The 12,847-nt window shown below is 63.1% G+C and overlaps 1 protein-coding gene across 1 annotated transcript in view; it reads left to right on the top strand.

Moving 5' to 3' along the window:
- The window catches only part of SNX8 (sorting nexin 8), a 43,298-nt gene that overhangs the window by 27,089 nt on the left and 3,362 nt on the right, over positions 1–12,847 (top strand). Inside the window, exons 3-10 of the mRNA XM_047779425.1 lie at positions 657–774; positions 2,267–2,388; positions 5,145–5,225; positions 6,362–6,522; positions 7,136–7,268; positions 10,498–10,566; positions 11,303–11,452; positions 11,693–11,842. Of these exons, the coding sequence (XP_047635381.1) occupies positions 657–774; positions 2,267–2,388; positions 5,145–5,225; positions 6,362–6,522; positions 7,136–7,268; positions 10,498–10,566; positions 11,303–11,452; positions 11,693–11,842 (984 nt within the window). The remainder of the gene's footprint in view (positions 1–656; positions 775–2,266; positions 2,389–5,144; positions 5,226–6,361; positions 6,523–7,135; positions 7,269–10,497; positions 10,567–11,302; positions 11,453–11,692; positions 11,843–12,847) is intronic.

Here is a 12,847-nt window from a genome sequence, read left to right as displayed (position 1 = left end):
AGTGCCTCACGGCGTGTCTGCCGCGTGTGTCTTCCTGTCCACCGTCGGGGCTGCTCTTTGACAGTCGGGTCTGTTTCAGTTGGCGTAGTGCTTGCTGCCCGTGTTAGCATGACATGAAGGGGTGTGTCAAGGACCTGCCCTAACAGGAAGTACAGAATGCATTTTCTCGGAGTTCCCGACGTGGCTCAGTGGTTAAGGAATCCGACTAGGAACCATGAGGTTGCAGGTTCAGTCCCTGGCCTCGCTCAGTGGGTTAGGGATCCGGCGTTGCTGTGGCTGTGGCATAGGCCGGCAGCTGTAGCCTGGGAGCCTCCATATGCCAGAGTGTGTCCCTAAAAAGACAAAAAAAAAAAAAAAGAATTTTCTTATGTGCCACTGTAGCAGGGAAAACTCCTGTGCAGACGCCTGTGTCTTTGAGAAGATCCAGAGTGAGAGGTGGCTAAATCTGTAGGTAGAGCTCCGCCACGTCTACAGGTTGCATCAGGGAAGTCCAGGACTTACTTCTCCTTCTGATAAAGGCCTGGGGAGAGGACATGAGGGAGTGAGCAGCAGTGTTTCCGTGGGTTCTGCTTCGTGGTGGCAAGAGAAGGTGGGCAAAGGGTGGAGTGTGGCGGTTTCTGGCGTCCAGTCTGAGCTCTGAACCCTCTTCCCTGCAGCGCTTCAAGTCGTCCGTGTACCGACGGTACAATGACTTTGTGGTCTTCCACGAGATGCTGCTGCAGAAGTTCCCGTACCGCATGGTGCCAGCCCTTCCGCCCAAGAGGATGCTGGGAGGTAGCCGGGTTTGCTGGAGGCTGGGGCGGGTGGAGGAGGGGATCCCCCTGGGCGCTGAGGGCCTGGCTCCTGGCTCGGCTTCATCTTCCTCTGGCCCCCTGCCGAGCAGGAGGGGATGGCAGCAGGGCATCCAGCCCCGGGTGACCCTGGGTGCAGCTGTGGCTTAGGGCCCAGGTCTGTCTGGGTTGGGGGGGGGGGTTGTGGTGACATCACCTGGTACCCTGAGCCTGCATGAGCCCCTGGCTTGATAACTGACATGTAGGGAGGTGCGTACCCCACTTCCCTTTCCTGGAGGCAGCGATCGGGCCTGCTGGGGCTCCTGAGTGGGGGCCAGGAGCGCTGTTGTTTGGCCCGCTTGCAGAGTTGGTACCAGTGCAGCGCCAGGTGGCCTCCTGCTAGAGCCAGAAGTGAGCGTAAGCCTGGCCATCTAACCTGCATCTCCCAGGAGATGAAAACATAGCAGGAGGCTATCTCATCTTCATTGCTTCACCCGTGGTTACCTGGGGCTAGGTGAGGGGTCGCAGGTGCCTCCAGGGCCCTGCGCTGGCCCGTCCTCTCACGTTCCGGAGCGCGGGAGGCGGCCGTGGCCTCCTCTCAGGCCTCGGGGACCCTCACCGTGGGCTCTTTCTCACATTCTAGATGAAATCTGGTGAGCAGGGGCGTGCCCGAAGCTGACCGGTCCATTTTCTGCCCTTGTCCAACCGTCCCGAAGTCCCTCTGCCCTCCCTGGTCCCTGAGCAGCCGAGGCTGAGAATGCGTTTCCCCCTCGCCCCCCGTGCGCACATCGGCCGGAGGATATTGAGCGGGAGGACGGGTGCCCAGGGCGGGGGGCCAGGAGGCAGGTGGCTGCGCACCGACACCCTGGCATCCAGGAGGCCGGGTGCATTAGAGCTTAGGACCCGGGCCCGGCCCTGCGATGCTGGGTCCCGTGGCTTTGCGCTCGTGAAAGCGTCGCCTGTGGTGGATGGGTCCCGGCTGGCCTTGGAGGCAACCTCGTCCAACTTCTTTTGTCTTCCGTAATTTAAAACCAGCGTTGTACTGTTTCCACGTGTGGTCAGATGTAAATACGCTCAGTGCGCCTGGTGCACTGTCAGGTTCTTGTCCCTCGAAGTGAAAAATCAGTCACCCAGATGACAGCAGGTTGGAAGTGGCCCCGTTAGACGCGGGTGAGAGGAGGTGGGACCGGGACAGGTGGGCTGAGTCATTGTACGCGTTCAGTGAAACCCGCTTCATCGGGGAAGTGTCAGAAGGGCGTAGGGACGTCGTCAGGGTGGCCATCGCGGGGAGGGCTGGGGCGGCGCCCCGGTTTCTCTCCGCAGGGGCTCGGGTGGAGCTGCGTCCATGCCCTGGGCCCTGGGCCGGGAGGAGGCGACAGGCCCCGAGGGGGAGGCCACCTGGGCTTCGTGCTTGGGCTCCGCGTGGTCGCCACGATGGGTCCCGGCGAGCCGTGTGGCCGCTCCATGTGGTCCCTCCGTCCGTGTCCTGCCTTCAGCCGACAGGGAGTTCATCGAGGCGCGGAGGAGAGCCCTGAAGCGCTTCATCAACCTGGTGGCCCGGCACCCGCCCTTCTCCGAGGACGTCGTGCTCAAGCTCTTCCTGTCCTTCAGCGGCCCCGTGAGTGCCCTCCGCGCGGCTGTCCGCCCGCCCGCCCGCCGGGCCGGGGCCCCCCGGCTCTCGCTTCCCTTCTTGGACGGGCTTTTGCTTCCTGTTGTCCTCTTTGTCCCGGTTTGGGGGCCCTGGGGCATCTCTTTACACGGACAGTGGAAATGAGCTTGGTTTTCTCCCCACGGAGCGGGCTGCGGGGGTTCCCGGCGGCGTCCCGCTTCTGACCGGCCTCCTCCCCTGTTGGAGGAAAGCCCTTCCTGAGCAGGACCTGGACAGGGGCTCGGCGCCGCCAAGGTGGATCCTGCACGGCCCGGCCTTTTCCTCCCCGGAGGCTGGAGAGGCCTTTGACCCCTGGGGACAGGTGGCTCTGGCCTTTCCTCCAGCATGCACATGGTGGCTTTCCCGCCCTCACGGGGTTGGAGCTGATGCCCGGAGGACGTCCGCTGTGGAGGCTTCTCAGACGGGCTGGAGATTGCAGACCTGAACGAGGGTTCACTTTAGAAAAGGCAGCTGGGGCGTTCCCGTCGTGGTGCAGTGGTTAACGAATCCGACTAGGAACCATGAGGTTGCGGGTTCCATCCCTGCCCTTGCTCCGTGGGTTAAGGATCCGGCGTTGCCGTGAGCTGTGGTGTAGGCTGCAGATGCGGCTCGGATCCAGAGTTGCTGTGGCTCTGGTGTAGGCCGGCGGCTACAGTTCTGATTAGACCCCTAGCCTGGGAACCTCCATATGCCACGGGAGCAGCCCAAGGAAAAAAAAAAAAGAAAGAAAAGACGGCTGGGAGTTCCCGTCGAGGCTCAGTGGTTAACAAACCCGACTAGGATCCGCGAGGTCGCAGGTTCGATCCCTGGCCTGGCTCCGTGGGGTAAGGATCTGGAATTGCTGGGAGCTGCGGTGTAGGTCGCAGACGCAGCTCGGATCCCATGTGGCTGTGGCTGTGGTGCAGGGCGGCAGCTGTAGACCTAATTCGACCCCTAGCCTGGGACCCTCCATATGCCGTGGGTGTGGCCCTAAAATGACAAAAAAAAAAGATGTCTGGACTGTGACTCCGGCGTGAGTCTCCCCAGCAGAGCCGCAGGGTGGCCGCGTGTCCTGGGAAGCGAGCTCTCTGTGGACTGTGGTCCTGGCGAGAGGAGGGTGGCGGCCGTGGCTTTCTCCAAACCGCGCCAGGGCCCTGATGGGTTAGGAGCCGAGGCCCAGTCCTTGTTCTCTGCGGCTCATGTGCCCAGTTCTGGGCTCTCCGTGGGCGCAGAGGTTTCCCCGAGGGACCTTCTCCTTGTGGGGGTGTGTGGCGGGGGCTCCGAGGAGGATGCCCTGTGGTGGAAAAGCCCTGCCCGGCCTCCTCCCCTGTTGGAGGAAAGCCCTTCCTGAGCAGGACCTGGACAGGGGCTCGGCGCCGCCAAGGTGGATCCTGCACGGCCCGGCCTTTTCCTCCCCGGAGGCTGGAGAGGCCTTTGACCCCTGGGGACGGGTGGCCCTGGCCTTTCCTCCGCGATGCCTGGGGGTGCCTGTGGGTCGGCCCCTCTCCTGGGGCCCTCTGCAGACATCCAGTGAATGCTTGCCGTGACCTTCTGCCCTCGAACGGGGAGGGCCGGTCCTTTGAGCCCCGGGGGCGGGAGGCCAGGGATCTTTATCGCAGAAGAGGAATGTGGTGGGAGCGGGAGCTGCGCCCGGCTCAAGGCAGAGGGTGGGGAGGGTGCAGCTGCATGTGGGGGTGTCAGGCTCCAGCCCCGTCTTGTCCTTGCCCAGAGGGGTGCCCCCAGGACCCCCCGGCTCCCTTTGCTTCTTTGCTGGAATGCGAGAATTGGGACAGATGCTCTCGAGGCATCTCCGAGGTGCTGCAGTTCCTTGGCCACATGCAGGTGCATGTCAGGGTCTCTGCCTGTATTTTCTGTGGCTCTTTGTGGGGGCTCATCTCAGGGCTTGGCTTGGCCAAGGAGCCTCCCTTCAGAGGGCAGGGCTTGGAGTCGGGCTCAGGACCCCGAGTGCCGCTTTTTCTGTCAGCCAGCTCTCCTGGGGCTCTGGGGCCCTGGTCCTGTAGGTCTGATTGCAGAAGGAAGAGGCCTCAGTGTCCGTGTCTGTGCGCCACACGGGACCCCCGGGGTCTAATGGATCCGACGTCTGTCGAGTGCGCATGTCTCTGGTCTGAGTCACTGTCTGCAGTGAGGTCTCCGCTCCAGAGCTGGAGTGTGCAGTGCTGTCACTGGATCGGCCACCCCAGAGCTTAAGGCCATTGGGAAAAATGGAACAGGAGGAGTTCCTGTCGTGGCGCAGTGGTTAACGAATCCGACTAGGAACCATGAGGTTGCGGGTTCCACCCCTGCCCTTGCTCAGTGGCTTAATGATCCGGCGTTGCCGTGGGCTGTGGTGTAGGTTGCGGAACCATGAGGTTGCGGATTCGGTCCCTGCCCTTGCTCAGTGGCTTAATGATCCGGCGTTGCCGTGGGCTGTGGTGTAGGTTGCAGACACGGCTCGGATCCCGCGTTGCTGTGGCTCTGGCATAGGCCGGTGGCTACAGCTCCGATGCAACCCCTAGCCTGGGAACCTCCATATGCTGCGGGAGCGGCCCAAGAAATAGCAAAAAGACAAAAAAAAAAAAGAAAAAGAAAAATGGAACAGGAGACGGGCGGAGGTTACGGGGTACTTAGGTTAAAGGCCAGCACACAGAGGCTCTTCTCTCGGGGAGGATGGTGTCCGGCTTTCTTGGTGGGTCTTACGCCGACGTTTCTGTGGCCGGTCGAGTGTCAAGTGTTTCTCCTTTTTGCAGGATGTGCAGAACAAGTTAAAGGAATCCGCTCAGTGTGTGGGAGATGAATTCATGAATTGCAAGCTGGCTGCTCGGGCCAAGGTACTTGTCTCATGTTGAGTACCTCTTCCCATCTTAACCAGACCCGGGGTGACGTTAGCCCTTCGTATTACTTATGTCACCGCTGCCGCGTGCCCGCGATGGTGCCAATAAGATGCCCTGCCTGTTTTTGTCATTTAACCCGTGTTTCAGCTGCTCTAAGTCACGGTGGGTGTGATGCCCGTTTTATAGACGACGAGGCAGGTGGAGAGAGGCTGCCACTCGCCAAGGTCCCGAATGTCTGAGCAGCAGGGCCTGGGTGTGGCCGAGCTCTCTCTGACCAAGGTCCCAGCAGGCCCTGGGGCCGCGTCCCGAGAGCTGTTCTGTGATGCAGAGGGTTGTATGCTCGGTCGTCAGCTTTCTGGATGTCAGGGCACTGCTTGTTGCGTTGGTTTATTTTTATTTATTTCTTTATTTTTATTTCTTTATTCTTTTGCTTTTTAGGGCCGCACCCGCGGCATGTGGAGGTTCCCAGGCTAGGGGTTGGATTGGAGCTGCAGCCGCTGGCCTACACCACAGCCACAGCAATGCCAGAGCTGAGTCGTGCCTGCAACCGACACCACAGCTCATGGCAACGCCAGATCCTTAACCCATTGAGTGAGGCCAGGGATGGACCTGGCGCCCTCGTGGATACTAGTCAGATCCGTTTCTGCCGAACCACAACCAGAACTCCTGGTTTATTTTTAAATTTAGTTAATCTGGTCTTTTTCTCAAAGGGATGAAGGAGCCATAGAGCTCTTTGGCAGCTTTTTGGGGTTATTCCTCTTAGATGAGTTTCCCCTTCATTCTCCCCCCTGAGCTGTGGGTAGTTAGTGGCTGTCAGCACGAACAGGTGGTTAACACTCAGGCTGGGGTGCGTCCTCGGCAGGCCTGAGGGAGGTGCACCGAGGCCTGTCCCCGGGTCCCCGGGCCGCCGGGTCCCCGTGCAGAGTCGGGAGAGCACATTCCTGGCCTTGAGCTCGACAACGACGGTACTTGGTGGTGTGCACGGGGTGCCGGGACGCGAAGGGCGGCCCAGGGCGGGCGCCGGAGGCAGACGTGCTCGTGGGCCGGGTCCGTGGGCTCGCTGCCTCTGCTGTCGCTGGTTTTCTGGGAGGCGTGCCCGTCTGGTGAGTCCCCGCCTCCCCGCCTCCCGTCAGGACTTCCTCCCAGCCGACATCCAGTCGCAGTTCGCCGTCAGCCGGGAGCTGATTCGAAACATCTACAACAGCTTTTACAAGCTTCGCGATCGGGCCGAGCGCATGGTGTCACGGGCCATCGACAATGCTGCCGACCTGCTCGTGTTCGGGAAGGAGCTCAGGCAGGTGACCCTGTTGGGCTCCGACCGCCAGTTCCCTGGGGAGGGGTCGTCAGGCTTGGGGGGCGGGCTTGGAGCAGGAATGACCCTCATTCCGGCCTGTTCCACTCCGGGGAAGCGGGGAGGAAGGAGGGGCCGGGAGGTGGAGGTGGCATTTAGAAGGAAGAGGGTGCGGGCTGTAGGCAGAGCAGCGTGGTCCGTGAAAGCAGGGCTTCCCCCCCCCCCCGTGTCAGGATCGGAGCCGGGGAAAGGGCCACCTGATCTGGGAAAGGGCATTTCGGGCCGGTCATGCTTCCTCCGCTCCGGGGGCAGAGGCCGGGCCTCCATCCAGGACGCTGCCCTCTGCAGCTGCCCCCAGAGCTCTGCATCTCAAGCCCACTGTGCACACGCCCCCCCAGGGTCTCATTGACGGGTCGGTTCCAGGTCTTGGTGGGGTGAGACCCCACCTCGCCAGCAGAGTCCCGGGTCCCTGCTCTTCGAGTGGCAGGGTCTAGGTTAGGGCCATCCAGGGTGCCTGGGGGATGCCGTGGTATTGGGCAGAGGGGGTGTCAGGTGGGCTGCCTGCCCGCTTCCAGGCCTGAGTGTCTCATCTCCTCTGTCTTTCCTTTTTCCTCAGTGCTTTAGGGTCTGACACGACCCCGCTCCCCTCCTGGGCCGCTCTGAACAGCAGCACGTGGGGGTCCCTCAAGCAGGCGCTGAAAGGCCTGTCTGTCGAATTTGCACTGCTCGCTGACAAGGCTGCACAGCAGGTGAGTGCAGCTGTTTCCAGAGGCACCTGGTCCAAGAACATTCTCTGCCGTGACGGTGCGGGAGTGTCTCCTTCCTGGGTGGACGTCCGCGTCCTGCTTCTTGAGTGAGGGGACAGCTGCCCTCGGCTTGGAATTGCACGTCCCCAACTGTTTTGGGTGGCTTCTCATAAGAGCCTTGCCGGTGACGAGGACGGGGGGCTTCTGGTCTGTCCAGATTGACTTTGCTGAGATCGGGAGACCTGGTCTGTCCTTGCAGATGTCATCTTGGACTCCAGGTGCGTCTGGCTGGACCACATGGTTCACATTTTGCTGTCCTGTCACTTAGTGTTTGGCCGCTTGATAACTCATCAGATGACCAAGCTTCCAGCACCCGGGGCTCCCTTCATCTCTCACCCCAGATGCCCACTTCACCTCAGGAAGTGCTTCTGCTCCGGGGCAGGTGTTACTTCCAGAAATCTGCAAAGAATCTTGTAATAGTTGGCAGATACAGTGTTTACCGTCAGACGGGAAGCTTCTCCTGGGTGCTTCCATGCTGTACACCTGTTACATAGTTCTGAGGGCAAGAGTGCTTCCCGTCCTTGGGGAGACGGCTTTCAGGCTGCTGCCGGCGGCCCTCACTGAGCTCAGCCGCCGCCACACGGAGCCTGGCTGCGCGGCAGAGACTCTGCTCCTCGGGAGCGAGTCCCAAGCTCAGTGACCGGGCACATCCCCTCTGGCATCCGGGGCTTTTCAGGCTCCAGGTGGGGCGCTCAGGTACCAGGACGGCACCGCGCGCTGGAAAGGCGATCCGCCCGCCTTCCTGGTGTGGAAAGTCCTGGGCTTTCTTCCCTGTGGCCCCTGGGGCCGTATGTTCTCTTCAGAAACCGAGAGTGGGGCGGTGTCTGCCTGGAGTTGGCGTGGGGCCCAGCCCGTCTCCAGGTCTGAGAGGGGCCCGCGTTCTGCAGCGGGGACCCAGGATGTGGGGGTCCGAGGCCTGGCTGGGTGGGGGCTGGCGGGCTCAGGCAGCCTGCGCCGCGCCTCGTGCTGGCTCCCGGCTCGGCCGCTGTGGTCCCTGGGGCCTTTCCTCCGTGACTAGAAACGAGGGCGCTGCAGTAGGTCACCAACACCTTCCCGTGTGATCTTGAGCCTTTGGCCAGAGCTCAGTCTGTAAAACACTCCAGCGCCCTCCTGGGCAGGAAACCCTCCTGGGAGGGGCACCCGGAGCAGGCTGGGACCCGCCCTGGGCCTTGCCATCGTCTTTTCTGATTCGCCTTTGGATGCTGTCCCGCCTCCAGGGGGCCGGGCGTCAGGCCTCGGCTGTGTGCAAGTCAGCCCCCCTCCGAGGGGCTCTCATTCCCCACCCAGGCTGCTCTGCAGGTCACGGCTGCAGAGGTGCCTTCTGCATTCTCTTCATGGTCCTCGGCGGCCTTTACGAGGTGAGGTGAGTGTAGGTAGAACAGGAAACCGGATTGGAGGGCCGACCGGGAGGACTGCACCTGTCAGGGCCAGGACTCCCTCTCACGCTTGCTGTACGAGTGCAGACAGCTGAGGGCTGGTTTGAATTTTGTTTTTCGGGTCCTGGTTCTCTTCCCCCTGGTCCTGTTAGGAGAGCTGGGTGAGGAAAGCCCGGCCAGGCGGTGAGACGGCGAGCCTCCCCGAGGGGCTGGGTTCTCCCTGGTGATAGAGCGCGCGCTTTCTGTAAAGGCGCACGTGCTGGTGGCTCAGGGTCTTGCACAGCGTCGGACCAGAAACGGGACTTGGTGGCAAGTGACATGAGCAGGAGTCCCGCTGCCGCACACCGGGGGAGGACCCTCCATTCTCCTGCGTCCCCCTGCGTCCGGAGGGCTGGCACCAGTGGCCAGCTGGAGTTTTCCTTTCTGAGCTTCTAGAACCTGCAGTGTGCCTGTTATTTTCCTGCCACATTATCAGCTGGAATCTTGGCAGGGGTTTGGGATTGAATGCTGGGAACCTCTGAGCTCAGTAGCCCGAGGGCCCCAGGGTTCCCAAGTTGGTGCCAGAGCTTGGGTGGCAGCTCTTGGCCCCAGTGTGCTAGGATCTGCATCGAACTTGGACTTGAGTTCATTTCTGCTGCCTGTGCCCTCCCGTCCCAGGAATCAGAGTGGTCTATGGGTTGGGCTGTCTCTCTGCCATGGCTGGGCCTCTAGGGCTACCAGAATGGGCTTGGGCTCCCTGGGAGCTGGTGCTGTGCTTGGCAGAGTTGCTCAGCAAGCCCTCGGGGCAGGTGCCCAGCCATACCTGGGAGAGGCGCTCAACGCACCGGAAGAGGCACCTGATGCCCACTGTGGCTGAGGGTACTTAAGCCCCCAGAGGTAGTATGGGGGTGGGTCCCTGGAAACCACCACAGCTTCAGTCGTTGTCATGGTGACCGAGGGAGGTGTGGAGGCCGGAGATTGCTGTTCCTGGAGCAGGAGGAGAGACCGGTTTTGCCCTCCTGCTGCCTTTCCCCATTAACCAGAGCTTGGACTCTGAGCCCAGAGTGGCTGGGCCCCGGGCTCCTCCTGCAGGAGCGGCTCTGAGCGTCGGTACCATCAGCTGCGTGTGCGTGGCTCGTCTGCTTGCGCAGCCCTGAGCCGCCTCCGCCAGAGCACACCTGGCAGTTGTGGTGGCGACTGCAAGCCACGCTTCACCCGTATTGTGACCAGGGACCCCCGTTCCACTCAGGGCCCTCTGTGGCATTGCACTGCGACTCGTGTGCAGAGGGGCGCGGGGCCCAGGAGGGAGCCCCCACGTGGCCCGCCGCCCCCTCCCGCCTGTGTCTCCCGCGTCAGCTGAGGGCCGACAGGACTCTGCTCACGCGGCTCAGCCGAGTCTCAGCCCCAGTCCGGCAGCTGCGGGCTCCCCCTGCCCTCCTCGCAGGCCCTGTGCCCTTCCCTTTGCTCAAGCCCAGACCATTCCCCTGGTTGTGTCCCCGCCGTACCGCAGCCCACAGCTCCAGGGGCAGCTCCGTTGTCCATGGGGCCTGCAGGTTGGCTGGGGGCGGCGGTGGGGCGGGCAGTGTCGGGGCAAGGAGGACGCCGTGCTGAACCCTGTGGGCACAGGGCCTTAGGCACCAGGCCCTCGTTCTCGCCCCCCTGCTGGGTTCCAAGGCCTCGGCGGGCTCTCTGTCGTGTGGACGGGATCCCTGCAGAGCTGGCCGGAGGGTCCCTGGGCCTGGGGTGGGCGTGTGTCCTTGGGCAGGGCTCTGGGTCCTGTGTGGTCGGGGTGGGCTCACCTGCCCCGTCTTTTTCAGGGCAAACAGGAGGAGAACGACGTGGTGGAGAAGCTGAGCCTCTTCCTGGATTTGCTCCAGTCCTACAAAGTGAGTGTCCTTGGTCAGGGCAGAGGAGGGTCCCAGGGCCTTTCAAGGGTGTCACTCCAGGGGCAGAAGGAGACTGAAGCCAGAGCTGCGGGTGGGGGGAGGGGGCTTCTCCAGGCTCCCCTGGGCGGGCCCTGCCGGGTGCTGTGGGCTGTGGCTCCAGCAGGCGAGCGGGCCGCTGGCTTCCAGCAAGAGTGGAGGGCGTGCGGCTGTGTGTGGTTGTCACTGTCTCTGCAAACCCGTGAGGAGCTGGCAGCGGGCACGAGGCTGCCTCTTCCAGTGGGTGGAGGTTCCAGGAAGTCGGACCTCGGCTCGGGGCAGGGGCGGCTCTCTGATCATCAGTGACCGGTGGGTCGCCTGTGAGTCTGGCAAGTCCTTTGAGTTGAGCTTAGAGCTGGCCCAGGGCTGGTGGGGAAAGTTCTAGAAGGGAGTCTTCTGCCGAGTGGCTTCTAAGGTTGCAGTGCTTCTGTGGCCACTGTCCCCGAAAGATGGTCGGTGGGTGTTCCTGTTGGGCCCCCGGGAAATCCCCGCGTCTTCCTTTTGGAGGCCGCTCTTGTCACGGGGGGACGCTGGTTTTCTGGAAAGTGGTCCGTATGGTCCGAGGTCTCCGATCCGCGGTCCAGAGCCGTCCCAGTGCCCTGTGCTGTGTTTTCCCCGTAAACGAGGCGCGTTCCGTGGGACCCTGGCGGTGCTGCGCTGCACTGTGACCCGACGCGCGTCCTTCCGCCTCCTCCCGCAGGACCTGTGCGAGCGGCACGAGAAGGGCGTCCTGCACAAGCACCAGCGGGCGCTGCACAAGTACAGCCTGATGAAGAGGCAGATGATGAGCGCTGCCGTGCAGAACCGCGAGCCCGAGTCCGTGGAGCAGCTGGAGTCCCGCATCGTGGAGGTGGGCCGGGCGGCCTGGGTCTCCTCCGGGTGGTGGCCGGGCGGGGGACGCCCACTGGCCGGACCCGGCCGACCTCCCGGGTGGGCTGTGGTTGGGTCCCTGAGCTCCCAGAAGGCTGCTGTCACTGCACCGGGTGACGGGGCTGGGTCAGCGTTGCGTGGGATGATGGCGGGGCAGCGCCTGGGAGCCCTTCCCGCGCCCCGCCTGCTGAGCCAGGGGTGGGGGCTGCTCCCTCCGCAGCAGGAGAACGTGATCCAGACGATGGAGCTCCGTAACTACTTCTCCCTGTACTGCCTGCACCAGGAGACGCAGCTGGTCCACGTCTACCTGCCGCTCACCTCCCACATCCTCGGCGCCTTCGTCAACTCCCAGATCCAAGGCCACAAGGAGGTGGGTGCCCCAGGCCCGCGGGTCCGGGCCAGCTTCCCTCCCGCAGCCTTCCCGCAGCTCTGAAGCGTCTCGTGGGAGACGGGGCGGGGGGCGCGCGGGACTCAGCACGGTTCTCGCCCGGATCTCGTGTCCCGGGAGCCCATGATGAAGGTGGCGTCGCCCTGGTTCCTGGGGGAGGGCTGTGCGCGCGAGAGCAGAGCAGGCCCGGGAGGAGGGGTGCCCTGGCTTCTGGAGGAGCTCAGAGGTCGAGGCAAAGCACGTAGACCCCCGGGCCAGAGCGCAGAGACGTGGGGTGTCGGTGGCAGGAGGCAGGGGCACCCCGGAGGGGGGTTTTCCTGAAGACGCCGTCAGCTTCCTCCCGAGGGGCCGCCGAGCCCCTGCAGACTGCGGTGACCGCCTGGCCTGAACCCTCCCAGCCACGGGGCTCCGCTCACTCCCCGACACGACCTGGGAGCTGTGTGTCTGAAGGGGCACCGAGGGGACGACCCCTGCCCGGCTCTGCACTGGGCCTCGCCGTCCCCCACTCTCCGCGCCCTGACGTCCTCTCTCCCGGCTCTTTCTTGGCACCCGGGGGCACGGGTACCTCCTGCAAAGGATGCGTCTGCCGGGGCCACATCCAGCTCCTTGATACGTGGGGCGGCGGCTCAGGCTCAGACTTTCCAAACCTCCTGCCAAGGACGTGTCTGCTGGGGGTCCTTGATAGGTGGGGGGTGGCGGCAGCTCGGGCTCAGACCGTCTCCACCGCAAGCCCAGCTGTCCCGCATTCCGCCTCTGCCACAGTTGAGCACCGGCAGCCTTGGCGGGCTGGTTTAACCTTTGCGGCCGGCTTCCCTGCCTGAAACATGGCAGAAAATGCCACCTTCCCTGCCTTCTGAGATCGAATGGGCATTCAGTGGTAAAGGGCTGTGCAGGCGTCACTCTGGGCCAGGCTGTGGCTGTGCTGGGCACACTGCTGGCACCATGGGCCATACTGGCCAGCGGGAGACCGCGAGGGCGGCCCGCCAG

Source organism: Phacochoerus africanus, chromosome 5 (assembly GCF_016906955.1).
Source record: "Phacochoerus africanus isolate WHEZ1 chromosome 5, ROS_Pafr_v1, whole genome shotgun sequence".
In the NCBI taxonomy this organism is placed as follows: Eukaryota; Metazoa; Chordata; class Mammalia; order Artiodactyla; family Suidae; genus Phacochoerus; species Phacochoerus africanus.
Note: the sequence above shows the minus strand (reverse complement) of the source record. Positions and strands in the feature narration are given on the sequence as shown.